Below are 13,988 nucleotides of genomic sequence, written 5' to 3'. Positions count from 1 at the left end.
ATAGCTATACAGTACAGGAGCCATTCGTAACAGCTTTAAAATAATATTTTAAAAACACAGGGCAAATCCCACCCCATTCAAGCATGTAATTTTGCCTCTTTGGAATGTAATGTTCAAAATAATGGTGGCCCCAACTCTTGGTAGTCAATTACTCTCTTCTCACACCTTAGTTTACAAGTTCCTAGCTGTCCTGTGAAAATGCTAGCTTGGATTCAGATCACAGCTCAAATGCTGAACATGTACAAGAACTGTACTTCCATTTGAAGGTAGAGAAAATGCTAGTTGTTTGTTCAGGCTGGTTCCCAAATAATTTTGTTTCCTCCACAGAAATACATCTTCTTGACAGCATAAAGAATATGACTAGACTGATTGTGTTGGGACTGAGAGCCAACATGTTGGGTGTCCTTTTGTTTTGGAGGATGGCCTCCATCCTTATTTCCTGGTCTGAATCCCATTTTAGATTGGGCTTAAATTCTGGATCATTGAAATCGCAGATTATTTATAGAAATTTTGTCTCAGTAAGGTGTTTCAAAGCAAGTGACTTAGTTGTAGCAATATGATCTTCAGTGGCACTCATGCTACGTTTACTGAACAATCCTTCTGGAAGGAAAGGATGCTTTCTGAAATCTACAGAGCAACATATTCAAGTTTACTTGATTGTTTAGTCTCTCCAGAAATCACCATGTTGACAGGTGGCAATCTCACTGAACAAAAATAACATTAAAATTGCTAGACTCACTTCATTGGATTCAAATTTATTGCACCTTGTGAAGTCGTACCCCATTTTACTGTTTATAGCAGAAACATTAGGAGGCAGATCTTGGTTTGTATATTTCAGCAAACATTGACGTTATTTACTGCTGTATGAATAAAAAAATAAAAAATAAAAAGGTGTTAAAACCATGTAACAGGGACATTGATGAATCTGTAAAATTAAAAATGGCATTTAACAAACTAAATTAAAATTCAGTTTAGGCCAAACACCACCGGGTAGTATCATAAAACATTTTAATGTGAACATTTCTTTACTTCCACAAAATGATAAAACTATTTACAACATTTTGCTTGCAGTTTGGTCACTTTTACATTAGCTACAGACATCTGCAGATGTTCTTAGGTGGGAATAGGTATGTGCCTAACTCAGGGATTTGATGACACAGGCTGGTTATACATTTTCCTTCTATGAGTAGCTCCTCAACAGTGTGCTGTGCTGCAAATAAGTACGTTCTATTTACATTTCCCTTTTTATTTATGGCTCAACAACAAGAACAAAACAAAAACATTAAAAAAAAATAAAAAGGAACCCCCAAACAACAGTTACACATTCAAATTCAAACACTGCCAAGTATCCTAAAATTGCACAATTTTGCAAAAAAGTGTGCAGTTGCCCAAATGCTTAGCCTCGATTTCTTTTTAAAAGTTAGGTGTGCAATGACATGTCTATTTACCACAAAGAGAGAACTGCACAGCCTTCTTCTTTCTAAAAATCAAGGCAATTGCTCTGCACACCTAATTTTCCCCCCAAAATCAAGGCACTTTTCTGAGCACAAACAAAAATCTCTTTTTTCCTTGCCCTTATATTGTATTTCCATTCAGAAAAACTACCTTTTTTCTATGGAATAATGATGGTCATTTTTGCACAAGGTAATGTGATATCTTTCACACAGGCAGAGTGTTTGTGAGCAATAGTAACAATTCCATTGTCTTTGCACACAGAATTCCTACATACATTCACAGTTTTCATGGATTGTAATTAGCTTCTCCAGTTGTGCTTTTTAAAATTCCAGGATTTCCCACTGCCCCCCACCCCCATAGGAAGTGCAAAGCAAAATGTCCTGTGCAGCTACAATGGCTGTAGAGTTATAAACTCTATATTGATGAGAATGCTCATTCATTCTCCATTTTCTTCACCTGCCTTTTCAGGTATAGCTTCCAGGCTTCGACGGGGCTTGGAAACCTCAGCATTTTCAGATCCTGGCTTATTCAATCCACATGAGACAGTGGCATAGTGAATTTGTTTTAGATTTTCCTGTGCTTCATTTTTCGCATATTTGAGAAGATCAGACTGGCCCTGTTAAGTTAAAAAAAAATAGTTACAATTATCAATACGATTATTTTGCAACCTTGGATTTCTTGTTCAATCATCTCATCCACCAAGATGAAAACCAAAGCATTTTGTGATAGTGCACACACAGATGCACCAATATCCATATGCTGGGTTCCTTTGACCAATCAATATCCAAGATCAGGAAGTTACAAGGGCCCCATACAGCATCCTAAAAAGAAAACCGGAAGAGTTTAAGGAATTATGGATTATGCTCAGTTGCCTTATATAGAATCCCAGGATTTTTTCTACGCGCTCCTGCACCTACAAGTAATTGCTGGATGGAAGTGAATAACTGTTGAGTTAAGAGTCCTATTATCCTGGTGTTTGATTTTAAAGTTAAGGGGCAGTGGCTCAGGTGATTTCTTTCAATGCTGTTCACCATGCCTTAAGAGGCAGCGGCAATGCTTTTCACCAGCAACTCCACTGAGAGACATTTGCTTCCAAAGTCCCAGTAGTTCAAAAGATATGGCAAAGAGTTTCTAGAACAAATGTCTTTACTTCCTGTGAAGGTAGATTGCTTTGCAAGGGGGATGACAACAAGCATGATACAGCTTTATAAAGCACAAGCTGTATCTCCCCTGAGGACTGTGCTGTTCTGGGACAAGAAGTCTGGACAATAAAATCCTGATCAATGAACACACATCACTTCTTATAGAACCAGGCAATGTGTTAACATTCACATTTCTATGCCATTAGATTATATAATATTCAAGATTATATAATATTCAAGAAGACTTAATCATTTTTTGCTAGTCAGAAAAGGAGATTTAGAAAGGGAGTAGGATGTATTAGTGACCGTGCATTTTGCCATTTGATTTTCCCCCACTGTAACTGAGATTATTCCCCCCTGGAATTTTTTTTTTCAGCAGCATTATTTGATCTGTCCCAGAAGACATGTGGTTTAAAAAACCTCCTAAAAACCCGCTATCAAGAGATTTAGTATTACACATTACAGTAGTTCTTGCTTAATTATGTTATCACAAATATTTCCATGAATTTCAAACACAGCATGGTTTGCTTTGACATTTTGTGTGCTTTGTTTGATTTTAGTTTTTTTTTAAGCTTGAGCTAGTTGACTTTTGCTTCTGCTAAAATAAATTCTGAATTGCATGTTGGGTATGATCTGAAAAGCTCCTGGAGTTGAATTCAAGTTCCACTGAAATTACCAGAAACTCTTAATAAAGTGGGACAAAACTCTTAATAAAGTGGGACTGTTCCTCTTGACTTTTGTATTGCTATATCAAAGTATACATGTGATAAATGTCAGTGAATAATTATTAGAAATCAACAAACTAGCATCCCCCTTCACTACAAAGAACAAAAGAGCACCAGGAGTATACCTGCCTTGATAGTACATGTAAAAGGGACTTAGTTCTGATGGACAATATGTTGAATATGAGCCAATAGTGCAATATGACAGGCTAATTAGAATGCATTGCTAGGAGCATAGAATCCTGAGCAAGGAGACTTATAATACCACTCTGGTCCACATTGGCACATATCTGGTACTGTGTAGTGTGGTACAAACGGGAACCAGACTGGCAGTTGTTTGATATGGAAAGTCATTGGAAGCACTGCTTGGACTATAGGTCCAGGATGGATTTCCACCTTGTCTGAGGTTGTTAAGACAAAATAGAAACATTCCTTTCTCCTCCATTTCCTTTAGACCAGGGGTAGTCAACCTGTGGTCCTCCAGATGCCCATGGACTACAATTCCCACGAGCCCCTGCCAGCATTTGCTGGCAGGGGTTCATGGGAATTGTAGTCCATGAATTGTAGTCCATGACTACCTACTGGTTAACTCATCTGAGCCACTGAGTAGACAAAAGTGAGAGCTAATCCCATCCGCCACCCAGCCTAGCTATTATTAATCCTTTTTCCTACCATTAGGCTTATTCTTTCTGGCTCTGAGTCATGTCTTATACCTCCTCCTGCCTCACCGGCCAGCCCTGGGAATTTCAAATCCTATATCTGTCAGAGCCTGGGCTCAAACATGTGTGGTGTGATCTTTCCACATCATCAACTTTTGATCTCTTTGCTTTCTGGGACTCATCCTGCTTCGGGACAGGTGCCATATATTTTCCATTTCTCTATTTAGCTAACTTTTCCCTCTGTAGAACTTTGTGTGTGTTTCTCTCCATGTCACTTAATAAAATATAAAATGCAAAATCCTTTGGAAACCAAATCAGGCCTGCTTATTTCAAGGTTTCCTATAGGAATTGGGCTCCTTTATATACACAGTAAAACATCTTGGTTACCCTCCTCTTGCTAAGCTTATTTTCCCCACAAATTAATATTTAATAAGCATTTTAGGTAATGCTTAGGTGTTTCTCATGCCAGAGATGATGCCAAGAAGGCCTCTGCTGCTTGGTCTGCAACCACTATTTCACTGCTGTTTAGGGCGTGGAAGAATACAAATGAAATAGGCATTATCCTTTGAACATAACTAGTAGATCCTTAAATGCTATAGAAACAGTGGGCCGGATCCCAATGAGCCCCTGTGGGAGTGAAAGAAGTCTCCCACTCGACAGAAGGACCCTTGTCATGAGTGGAAAGGCACTTTTGGATCCAACACCAGGGTTTAGTTCCAACCCACTTGCTGGAAATTGATGCAATCTGTGGGTGAATTGAGATAAGAGTTACAGTTTGTATATTTTAACATTTTTCTACAATAGATCCTCTAATAAATTTGAGTGGGAAGAATGAAGCTGTAAGGAGGTGAGATGAAACTGTATTTTTGAAAAAATGGGAAGGAGGCTTTAAAATGTGTGGGAGAGAAACAGCGTGGCATGAAATGTTACAGCATTAAAACAGACTCCAGTTTAGAACAGAGGCGAGTTATTCGGTGGGTGAAGAGAATTAGGTGATGAGATGTACGGAGGAAGCTGCACTAAATTTGGAATATGTCTTCATTCTGCTGAATACAGAAAACTGCAGATGACAAATGGAAACAGTGCTGCATTTTAATTGTATACTCTAATGAGGAAAAAAGCTTTGTTTAATAAATGATTTTATATTCATATGAAATGTAAACCTCCAAAATACTCTGTAGATGAAGCACAGAGAGGAAAAATGTATAGCCAGCATTTTCAGTTACTAAAAATGAAGATGTGTTAATATTTTCCCTGTGTACATCATTAAGTGCTATTGACTGATTTCAAAACGAACAGCAAAGTATTTAATTTTCTCTCCCTAACTGCATTAATGTTAATACAGCTGCTTCTTCTCAGACAAGTAAACAGATTCCTAATAGCTGCACAGAGCCTCTTTAGCATCCTCGTCATTTCATAGAAAAACTGATCATCACTCCGGCCTTATATTCAGACAACGGAGGATTCAGCGAGCACTAAAACACTGTACAAGTGTCAAAGATAAATAGCAAAGGAAGAAGTCTCAACAAAAATGGCACACTCATCCTAACCCCGCCCGCGGAACCGAGGGCGCCGCAGACTAAATAAAGCTGTAAGGGCTTAGGGGGAGGAGTTAGGGCGGGCTCTGTCGGGGATGAGGAAAGGTGCCGATTGGCCCCTTCCTCCGGACAGACCATCGGCGGGGCCAATCGGCAGGCGTGAAGCCCCTGCCAATTGGCCTCGCCGATTCCCGCCCTGCCGACAAGGGAGCAACTGCAAGCCGCGCATAGCGCGGCTCACAGTTGCTCCCTTGCCGATGGCCTGACGTGTCAGGAGGCGCCTCTCGGCGCGAAGCACCTCTCGCCGCATCAGGCCGCCGGCCAGGGAGCCCCCGCCAGCCGCGCGGGGCTCCCTTGCCTAGCGCCCGCTGTATTTTGAGTACAGCGGGCTTGATTACTAGTCCAAATATAGTTTAAGAAACAATCATTGACGTGCAGTAATCTCCCATGCTCCCTCTATTGCTACAATTTCCCTTATGAAATTCATATATGAGTATTCTGTAGAAGAGACCATTCACCAGTGCAGTGAGGTAGCTTGAGGTGCATTAGGATATCAATGCAAAAGGGCCAAATTTGGGGAGCTTACTGGATGGCCTTGCATATTTATCCCTCAGTTTAATCAGCTCCACAAGGCAGGGAATTAGCACTTTCATCGGTATGATGAATATTGTAGCTTACTCAAGATGGGCAAGTGTGTTAATTTGTCTGTGGCAGTAGGAAAGCGCTAGAGTCCGGTAGCAACTTAAAGGCTACAAAATATAAGTTTTCATGAGTGAGCAGTGATTCACAAAAGCTCCTATCCTTCAAAAGAAATCATTGCGTCTTCAAGGTGCTACTGGACTCTTGCGCTTTGAAAATAAAAGTTTACATACTGTATTGATTTTTGTCTTATCTTCTCTGCTGGATTTAAGTGTGAGTGGAAGGGGCTGAAAATGTACATGGAATTAAATGGACACATGAAGTCTGAAACCGTTCCATACCGGAGCATGTATATGTTATGAACCTATGTTGTAAACTGCCCTGACCAGTATAGGATGGTAGTATAAAAAATGCAATAAATAAAATATTTAAAAAATAAAACAATGAACCTAGAAGAAACCTGCTTCAGGAAATCCATTGCACTGCCAAAACAGCTTTCCACCAGTTCAGCACCCCAGCAGATCAGTAACTCAAGGGTGCATTTACTACACTTTACTACACTAATCTTCCTTTGTCCAATTACACACAGTGATTTTACTGTTGACTTTGCACTGCACTCATTTCTTTCACCTTTTCCCCTGTTTGAGCCCTTAATACAAAAGCAGAAGAAAGAACCTACCCTAGGCGATAACAAACAATTTAACAATTTAACAACGAATAAAGGTGGCTATACAGTTTATCTGATCTCTTCTTTTAATAGTAATCAAACAACCAAAACGGACTCTAGATTTGTACCATTTTCAATGTGACATTTTCATCAGTGGTTGTTTCCTACTATTCTCCACTTAAATTTTAACAATATATATATGCTGGCCTTTAGCTCAACGGTATGGGGAAGCTCAGTTAAAAGACTGTTCCCAAATGTAAGAAGAGATAAGACAAACAGTATTTCCACCTTTATTCATTGTTAAATTGTTTGTTATCGCCTAGGGTAGGTTCTTTCTTCTGCTGTTATATTCATTTCGAACCATCCACTTTTCATGGTGAGTCCTCAGTATGGCATCTTGATTTTTCATGACCCATCAAGATAACACAAACAAAAATTGGATCCAGGTGGGCAGCTGTGTCGTTCTGAAGCAGCAGGACAAAGTTTCGGTCCAAGAAAAAAGTCTTATTTATTGCTATGTGCAGATTGCCATTTGTAGCTGAAGAAGTGTGCATGTACATGAAAACTCATACCTGGAATAGAATTTCATTGGTCTTAAAGGTACCACCAGACTCAAACATTGGATCCAACATTCTAGGTATGTCCAACTAATGCTGTATAAAAGAATGGTGCTATACCTTTTCAGGTGTTAAGTTTCAAACTGAAAGCTATCTCTTTTTTCTTACTCAGCAGAAGATCTGGATTTGGGATCAGTCTGTTGACAGGCATCCCTTTGTTAATGAACTAAAAATGGTAACTTGTGATTTACTCACCCAAACAACAAACATACAATATTAAGTGCAGGAGTTCAACAAATACAAAGGAAATCACAGGAGAAAAAAAACATCCCTTTTTTCCACTTCTCTCGGTCACTATGACCCAACATTTTCAGAGGCACAATTAAATTAGCATTACCTTTAAAATTGTAATATTCCAGGTAAAATTCTCCACAGCTTTCTGTAGTTTTCTCTCTTTTAAACCTTCCTTTGCACCTATATTTTGCAAGTTTTCGTGAAACTCCATTGCTGAGGGAAAAAAGAAAACCTTATTCAAAGACTTGTAATATTATACTTTTACTCACTAGATTTCCTAGAAATCATACCTGAGTATTAGTATATGTATGTGTATGTATATTTATATTTAAATCTGGTGATAGCTCAGACACATCTGCCATACTATTCTGGCTCAGGTGTGAAGCATCCTCAGTCATGGCAGAAGTATTCTTTAAGCTAGGATTTGTGTCCAGTATGAAACTAGCATGTAAAACAGATCAACTTGGTGGAAGCAAAAGAAATGTTAAAACTAACATTTTAAAAGCTCAGAGTGTAGATTAACATGAAATATCAAAGGAAATAATTATCTAGCTAGAAACCTTCACACTGCATAAACTGCCCCAATTAGATGCGAACGGAGCTATTTTTAGAGCGAATGGAGATGCAATGGCGAATAGATATAAGCAATTATATCAGTTTCATCCAGCAGTCTTAATGCTCGGCCATCCATCTGTTATTTAGTTAAATAATAAAATCTGCATGCCAAACGTTGTCCCAGAGATATCTTATGATGAGCCAATCCAAGGTCACTTTGGCTGACGTAATATATACCACACAAGTAACATTGCAACCCATCAGAGAATGCATTGTGTTTCTTCCATATGTCCTTTGACAGCTTTCCCATCACACAGAGTGGCCCATCTGACATCAACTAGTCTTTTCTCTGTGGTTGTGGCTCTGCTGAAAGGAATCCATGAAGAGGTGAGGGAGAGATCTTCAGACAGTTCAAAAAAGGCCACTTGTTGGGATATACATGTCTTATCTTAATAAATAAAAATAAATTTCCAATTCCACTATGCAGCACCAAATCATGGAGAGGCATTGTGAACTGAGTCTCAGTTTCTCAATTTTCTTCCTTGGGGGTCTCACAGCATCAACATTTTCTCTCCCGAGAAAGACTCATCTGTTCCATTCTATTTCCACCTTCCAATAGCATGTAAAGACTTTTCTGTTTCATCTAGCATTTCCTCAGTGATCCTTCCTATGTTAATTTGCACTACACATGCTAACTTAAATTCTCAATAATCCCTCAGAAAGGCCAAATGTCCTCTGCATTTTCATTTATCTCTTAACTGGAATAATTGATTTGAACAAGTAGACTGTGTGTAGTTATGACTAGTATAATGCAGTGTAGTTTGGAATACTATATATATGCTTTTCTCTGGTCTGTGAATAGAAACAGCCAAATGCTCTACTTCAAAAAAAGTTGATGCCCTAAGATGTTTCTATGCTTGAGAGGACAGGCAGGGGGCAGAAGGGCAAGGTCTCTGCTAACTGCTGTCAGCAATTGGTTATCTATTTGCCCATTATTCTCTTAATGTGGCACATTTTTGTTTCCCATGCAATTCAATCTCAAGTGAAACACATCCAAATTCTTGTTTTTCCTATTTATCCCTGAATCTGTTAATCATTTTCATTATGCTGTATATTAATTTATACTCTCATTATCTATAATTTTGAACTGATTACTTCCATTATATTGTATCTGAGGAAGTGGGTGTGCACACAAAGGCTTATACCTTGAATAAAATGATGTTGGTCTTAAAGGGGCCACTGGACTCTAAATTTGTTCCGTGATTTGTGAAAGAGCCATAGCTCAGCAGTACACTGCTTTGCATTCAGAAGGTGTGGAGTTCAATTCCTAATATGCTCAGCTAAAAGGACAAGGCAGTTGGGAATGTGGAAGATCTTTGCCTGAGACCCTGGAAAGCAGCTGACTGTTGAGTAGATAAGAGTTACTTAATAGATTAATCGTCTTACTCTAAGGGAGATTCATGTTTTTATCTGTAAATACAACTAGGAAGATACATATCTTATAACTCTTGCCTTGAAAACTGAATTTCCCACAGGGCACATGAAGGAAGAGCTGGGAAAGAGTAGCCCAACACTCATCTTCAGTCCCTGAGGTGGTCTTTTTATGCCATATTGCCACAATTCCTCTTCACATATAGACTGACAGTTCTAAATATTTAGGTGATAGAACATAGAGTGGGCAGAAGGTCATTTGGGAATGGCCAGTCACTCTCCAGATCAAGCAATTAAAAGTAGCTCTTCCAGTGTTGCCATAATCACCTTCCCTTTAAATCAACTGCAGCAATTTGTCTCCTCTTCCCTTTGCGCTAAATGGGAAAATGACAGTGCCAGCAGGCTTTGCCATCCACTTGTCCTCCTCCACATGGGCACACCACAAATCCTCATTCTATGTCGGTGGTTCTCAACCTTCCTAATGCCGTGACCCTTTAATACTGTTCCTCATGTTGGGCGGCCCCAACTATAAAATTATGCAAGTGTTCTTTCACAGAAATTAAACCGAAACTGACCAATGGCACGAAGATCCATTGTTCATGATTGTACATATATTGGGTTTTTCCTGGGGTTTCTCAGTTCAGTCTCTTGTCCCACCATGCCGATCTCACTCTTTTCTGTTGCTACAGACTGACAAACGCTCTATCTCAATCTATTCTGCAAGGCTGTTGTGTGTCTGGCACCTCCCACCAGCCAAGCTGCTTGCCCTGCCATGACCCCTGTGAAAGGGTCATTCGACTTCCCAAAGGGGTCCTGACGCCCAGGTTGAGAAGCAATGTTCTCTGTGACAAAAGAACATGACATTGATATTTTAGTTCTGCATCAAGACTGCTATTTACCTCTTCCAGGAAAATGTAAAGTGTAATCTGAACTAGAATTAATCCCTTCTCAACTCTGCTTAAGATAACAATGCAAGGTATTATTATTGAATTTCTATATTACCCCTTGCCATATGGCTCACAACCAATAACAATGCCTTGTTTCCAAATGGGGACATCTGACTATGACAAAAATCCATACCGAGTGGAAAATAAAGTGTGCTGGCATGATTTTTCTTTTTCACAGTCAAAGATGATAGAAGTAATTGAAAGAGATTGGCTATATATACTGCATTAGAAATATTATATATAATTTAAAATGCTATTAAACTTTCATTGTCAAGTAGAAGCTATTCATTTAATTCTTGTCCCAGTCAACACGCTTAGGTACTGGCAGTCTGAGGCAGTGTTGGTTCTTATCCCAGTTAAACTAATTTGTGACCCTTGGCAAGTCACTTAACTTCTAAATGATTCATAAAGCTTATAACATTTAAAACCACTATGAGTGGGAATGGAAAATTAATAGACAAATCCATATACGACTCATAGGTGTTTTTTTCTATAATAGTTCCTATAATACATGAAAAACAAGAGAACACAAAACTAAATACGATATACAAATCTTATTTATTTATTTAGATTTTTATTTCCTGCACTCCTGGAAGCAGCTCATGGCAGGTTACAGATAGTCCATAAATTAAAATATTAAAATTGAATGTTTATATGTTTTGGGCAGTTATTCCCAATACAAATTTTATGACAGCCACGTGGGTCACTAGTTCTCTCAAGATGTGTCACGAAGTTTTCAAAATATTCTCAACACAAAATTAATTTTAATTCTAAGGTAAAACAGATCATATGCAGAGCAATTTTCAAAATTAGATTGGATCCCAAAGGCCTTTGCATGACTAAGTGGTCCTGTGTCCCCAGAAACTCAATTTTGGGGTACACAACAGGCTGCTGGAGTAACAAGGCCAAAAAGCCATCTTCCATGCACTGAAATTTACTAAACTGGCATGCAATTGCAAGTGTAAAGCTACATGAACATTCCTCTTTCTAACTGATTTAATGCTATTTAACTGTTTTACTTTATTTTAATTATATTAATTAAGTACAAGAATACTTTTAACCAATTTTGACTAATTGTATGAATTTATACTAATTATACTGATCTCAAATCTGTTAACTCTGTTAGGAAGAAGAAATATAACAACATCAAGAAATGCTGGGGTATCACAAAACCAAAAAGGGTGAGAATGACTCAGTGTAATAGTATGTGATGTGCATAGAATGCTGCAAAAAGGTTAATACCATTTTGAAAATCAGAATATCCCTTACCTGCTTTTTGGCACTGCACTATTTTTTCATATACATTAGCTGCATTTTCTATCAGAGTCTTGATAGTTTGAATCATCTGTGCAAAACATAATGAAGTTGTTTACATATTTTGCTGAACATATGAAACTTTTTATTGGTGCACCTATCCCGGTGTAATCTATGTCAACATACAATGGATCTTTAGGATTTCAGGAAGAGATATATTCAAACCTAGTTTTGTTATTTGAGATTATTTAACTGGAGATAACAGAGGCTAGGTTTGCATGCAAATATATGCTCTGATACTGGGCTTCAGCCTTTCTTAAAGTATCTCTTTCAGAGATTTATATTACCTGTAGAACAGTGGTCCCCAACCTTTTTATCACCAGGAACTGGTCAACACTTGATGATTTTACTGAGGCCCGGGGGGGGGGGGGAGTAGACTTTTGCCGAGGGATATCTCTGCCACCTGAGCCCCTGCTCCACTTGCTTTACCGCCAGAGCCCCTGACTTCCTGCCACCCGCTGGGGTGCACTTCCAGCAGCAGCTGCGCAGTGCCATGCCAAGGGGGAGCCCCAGTCATGGCAGCCGTTGGAGAGCACCAAAGGTGAGCCGGCGGCAGAGTGGCAGGACAGCCCCCAAGGCAGCATCAGGGAAGGAGGATGAGGAGGAGCTGCGACCCAGTACCAACTGATCCACGGACCGGTACCAGTGTCCGGCCCAGGGGTTGGGGACCACTGCTATAGAATACTGTAGTGTTGGTGACAATATTACATACTATGTATACTTTAAAAACATTTTTTAAAGGAGAACAGGTTCCAGAACAATAACAATGAGTCCTCTGCACCCAAAACAACCAAGAAACTTATGGTGCTTCAAAAATTAACAGTCTAATTGCAACATACATTTGCAAGTACAAAATTTCACTTTGCAAGACACATAAATAAATATGCTCAATGGATGGAAGCATATATATGCATTGTTCTATTGTCTCATGCCCACTAAATTAAATACTTTATGCATCTGAAAATGTGGGTTCTAGGTCACAAAAACTTATATCACAATCAGTCTATATTCAGGTGTTTAGCCGTGTTGATCTGAAGCAGCAGAACAAAGTTTGAGTCCAGTGGCAGCTTCAAGATCCTCCCAGCCACTGATCCATGCCACAGATAAGCTCCAGATGATGTATGGCTAAGAGGAAGTTTGATAAGACATGGCTGAGTTTGCAACTAGTACACTGGCTGTCTACAATGGAGGTATGTGACAGGGAACTACCCTCATCCTAGGCTGACATGACTCACATAACACACATAACCTTTTCTATCTTATGTCTTTATCTTGTGGCAAGTCATCCTCCTCATCCAAAATGACAGGCCCATTTAAAAATTCTTATTTGCATTACTTTAAACTTTTTTAAGCTGCCTTTCCACAAAATGTAGAATCACCAAAGTGATAAACAATAAAAAATGGAAACAAGCTTTAAAATACATCCATAGAACAATTAAAATCGACACAAAAAAAAGACAAGGGGGAATGTCAATGAGGGAAACAAAAGGGGGAAAAAGCTTCATCCCATGGTAGAAGACAACAATAAAAGAACAAACATCCTGTACTTGTAGCACAATTGTCAAAAAACAAGCAATCCAAATTGTATGGATTGATAATGCATGGCAATTATTGCAAACCACAATATTTTTATGAAGGAAATATTGTCAAGTAAGCTGGCAAAAAAACAAACAAACAAAAAACCAGAATATGCCCCTAATTGTGTTGAAACAGGTCTCCTATTGGGAGCTTACCAACTGATTTTATAGTCAATAGTTTTTAACAAATTAACCTATAAAATACCAAGTTATCAATAAAGCTATGAGGGCTACTTTTGTAAATATCCTGTGTAATAATACTTTTGGATTTCTTAACCTGTCAGTAAGTGCATAGACTTAATACATCCCATTTTGATCACTTTAACTTAACTTGACAACTATATCCATTCTACACAAAATCCAAATGCTGAAAGCAATACTAATGAAGCTCAGAATGCATTTATTTAAGATGTACTATCTTCTTATTCCTTTTCTTTCTGCATCCCTTCCCCCGTTTGACACCGTTTGATTTAATTTCCACTTTCTTGTAT

At 38.7% G+C, this 13,988-nt stretch overlaps 1 protein-coding gene across 6 annotated transcripts in view; it reads right to left on the bottom strand.

Moving 5' to 3' along the window:
* Positions 1–557: 557 nt before the first annotated feature.
* PLCL2 (phospholipase C like 2) overlaps positions 558–13,988 on the bottom strand; it is a 121,405-nt gene continuing 107,974 nt past the window's right edge. For 5 of the 6 annotated variants that reach the window (XM_077303021.1, XM_077303019.1, XM_077303023.1 and 2 more), the window contains 3 exons: positions 11,876–11,951; positions 7,777–7,886; positions 992–2,071 (listed from right to left, as the gene is read on the bottom strand). In XM_077303021.1, coding sequence (XP_077159136.1) covers positions 1,892–2,071; positions 7,777–7,886; positions 11,876–11,951 — 366 coding nt within the window. In that variant the 3' untranslated portion in view covers positions 992–1,891. Of the gene's footprint in view, positions 861–991; positions 2,072–7,776; positions 7,887–11,875; positions 11,952–13,988 lie in introns of those variants that run through there. The other variant, XM_077303018.1, reaches the window with a different exon arrangement.

Source organism: Paroedura picta, chromosome 11, assembly GCF_049243985.1.
Source record: "Paroedura picta isolate Pp20150507F chromosome 11, Ppicta_v3.0, whole genome shotgun sequence".
Classification (NCBI taxonomy): Eukaryota; Metazoa; Chordata; class Lepidosauria; order Squamata; family Gekkonidae; genus Paroedura; species Paroedura picta.
Note: the sequence above shows the minus strand (reverse complement) of the source record. Positions and strands in the feature narration are given on the sequence as shown.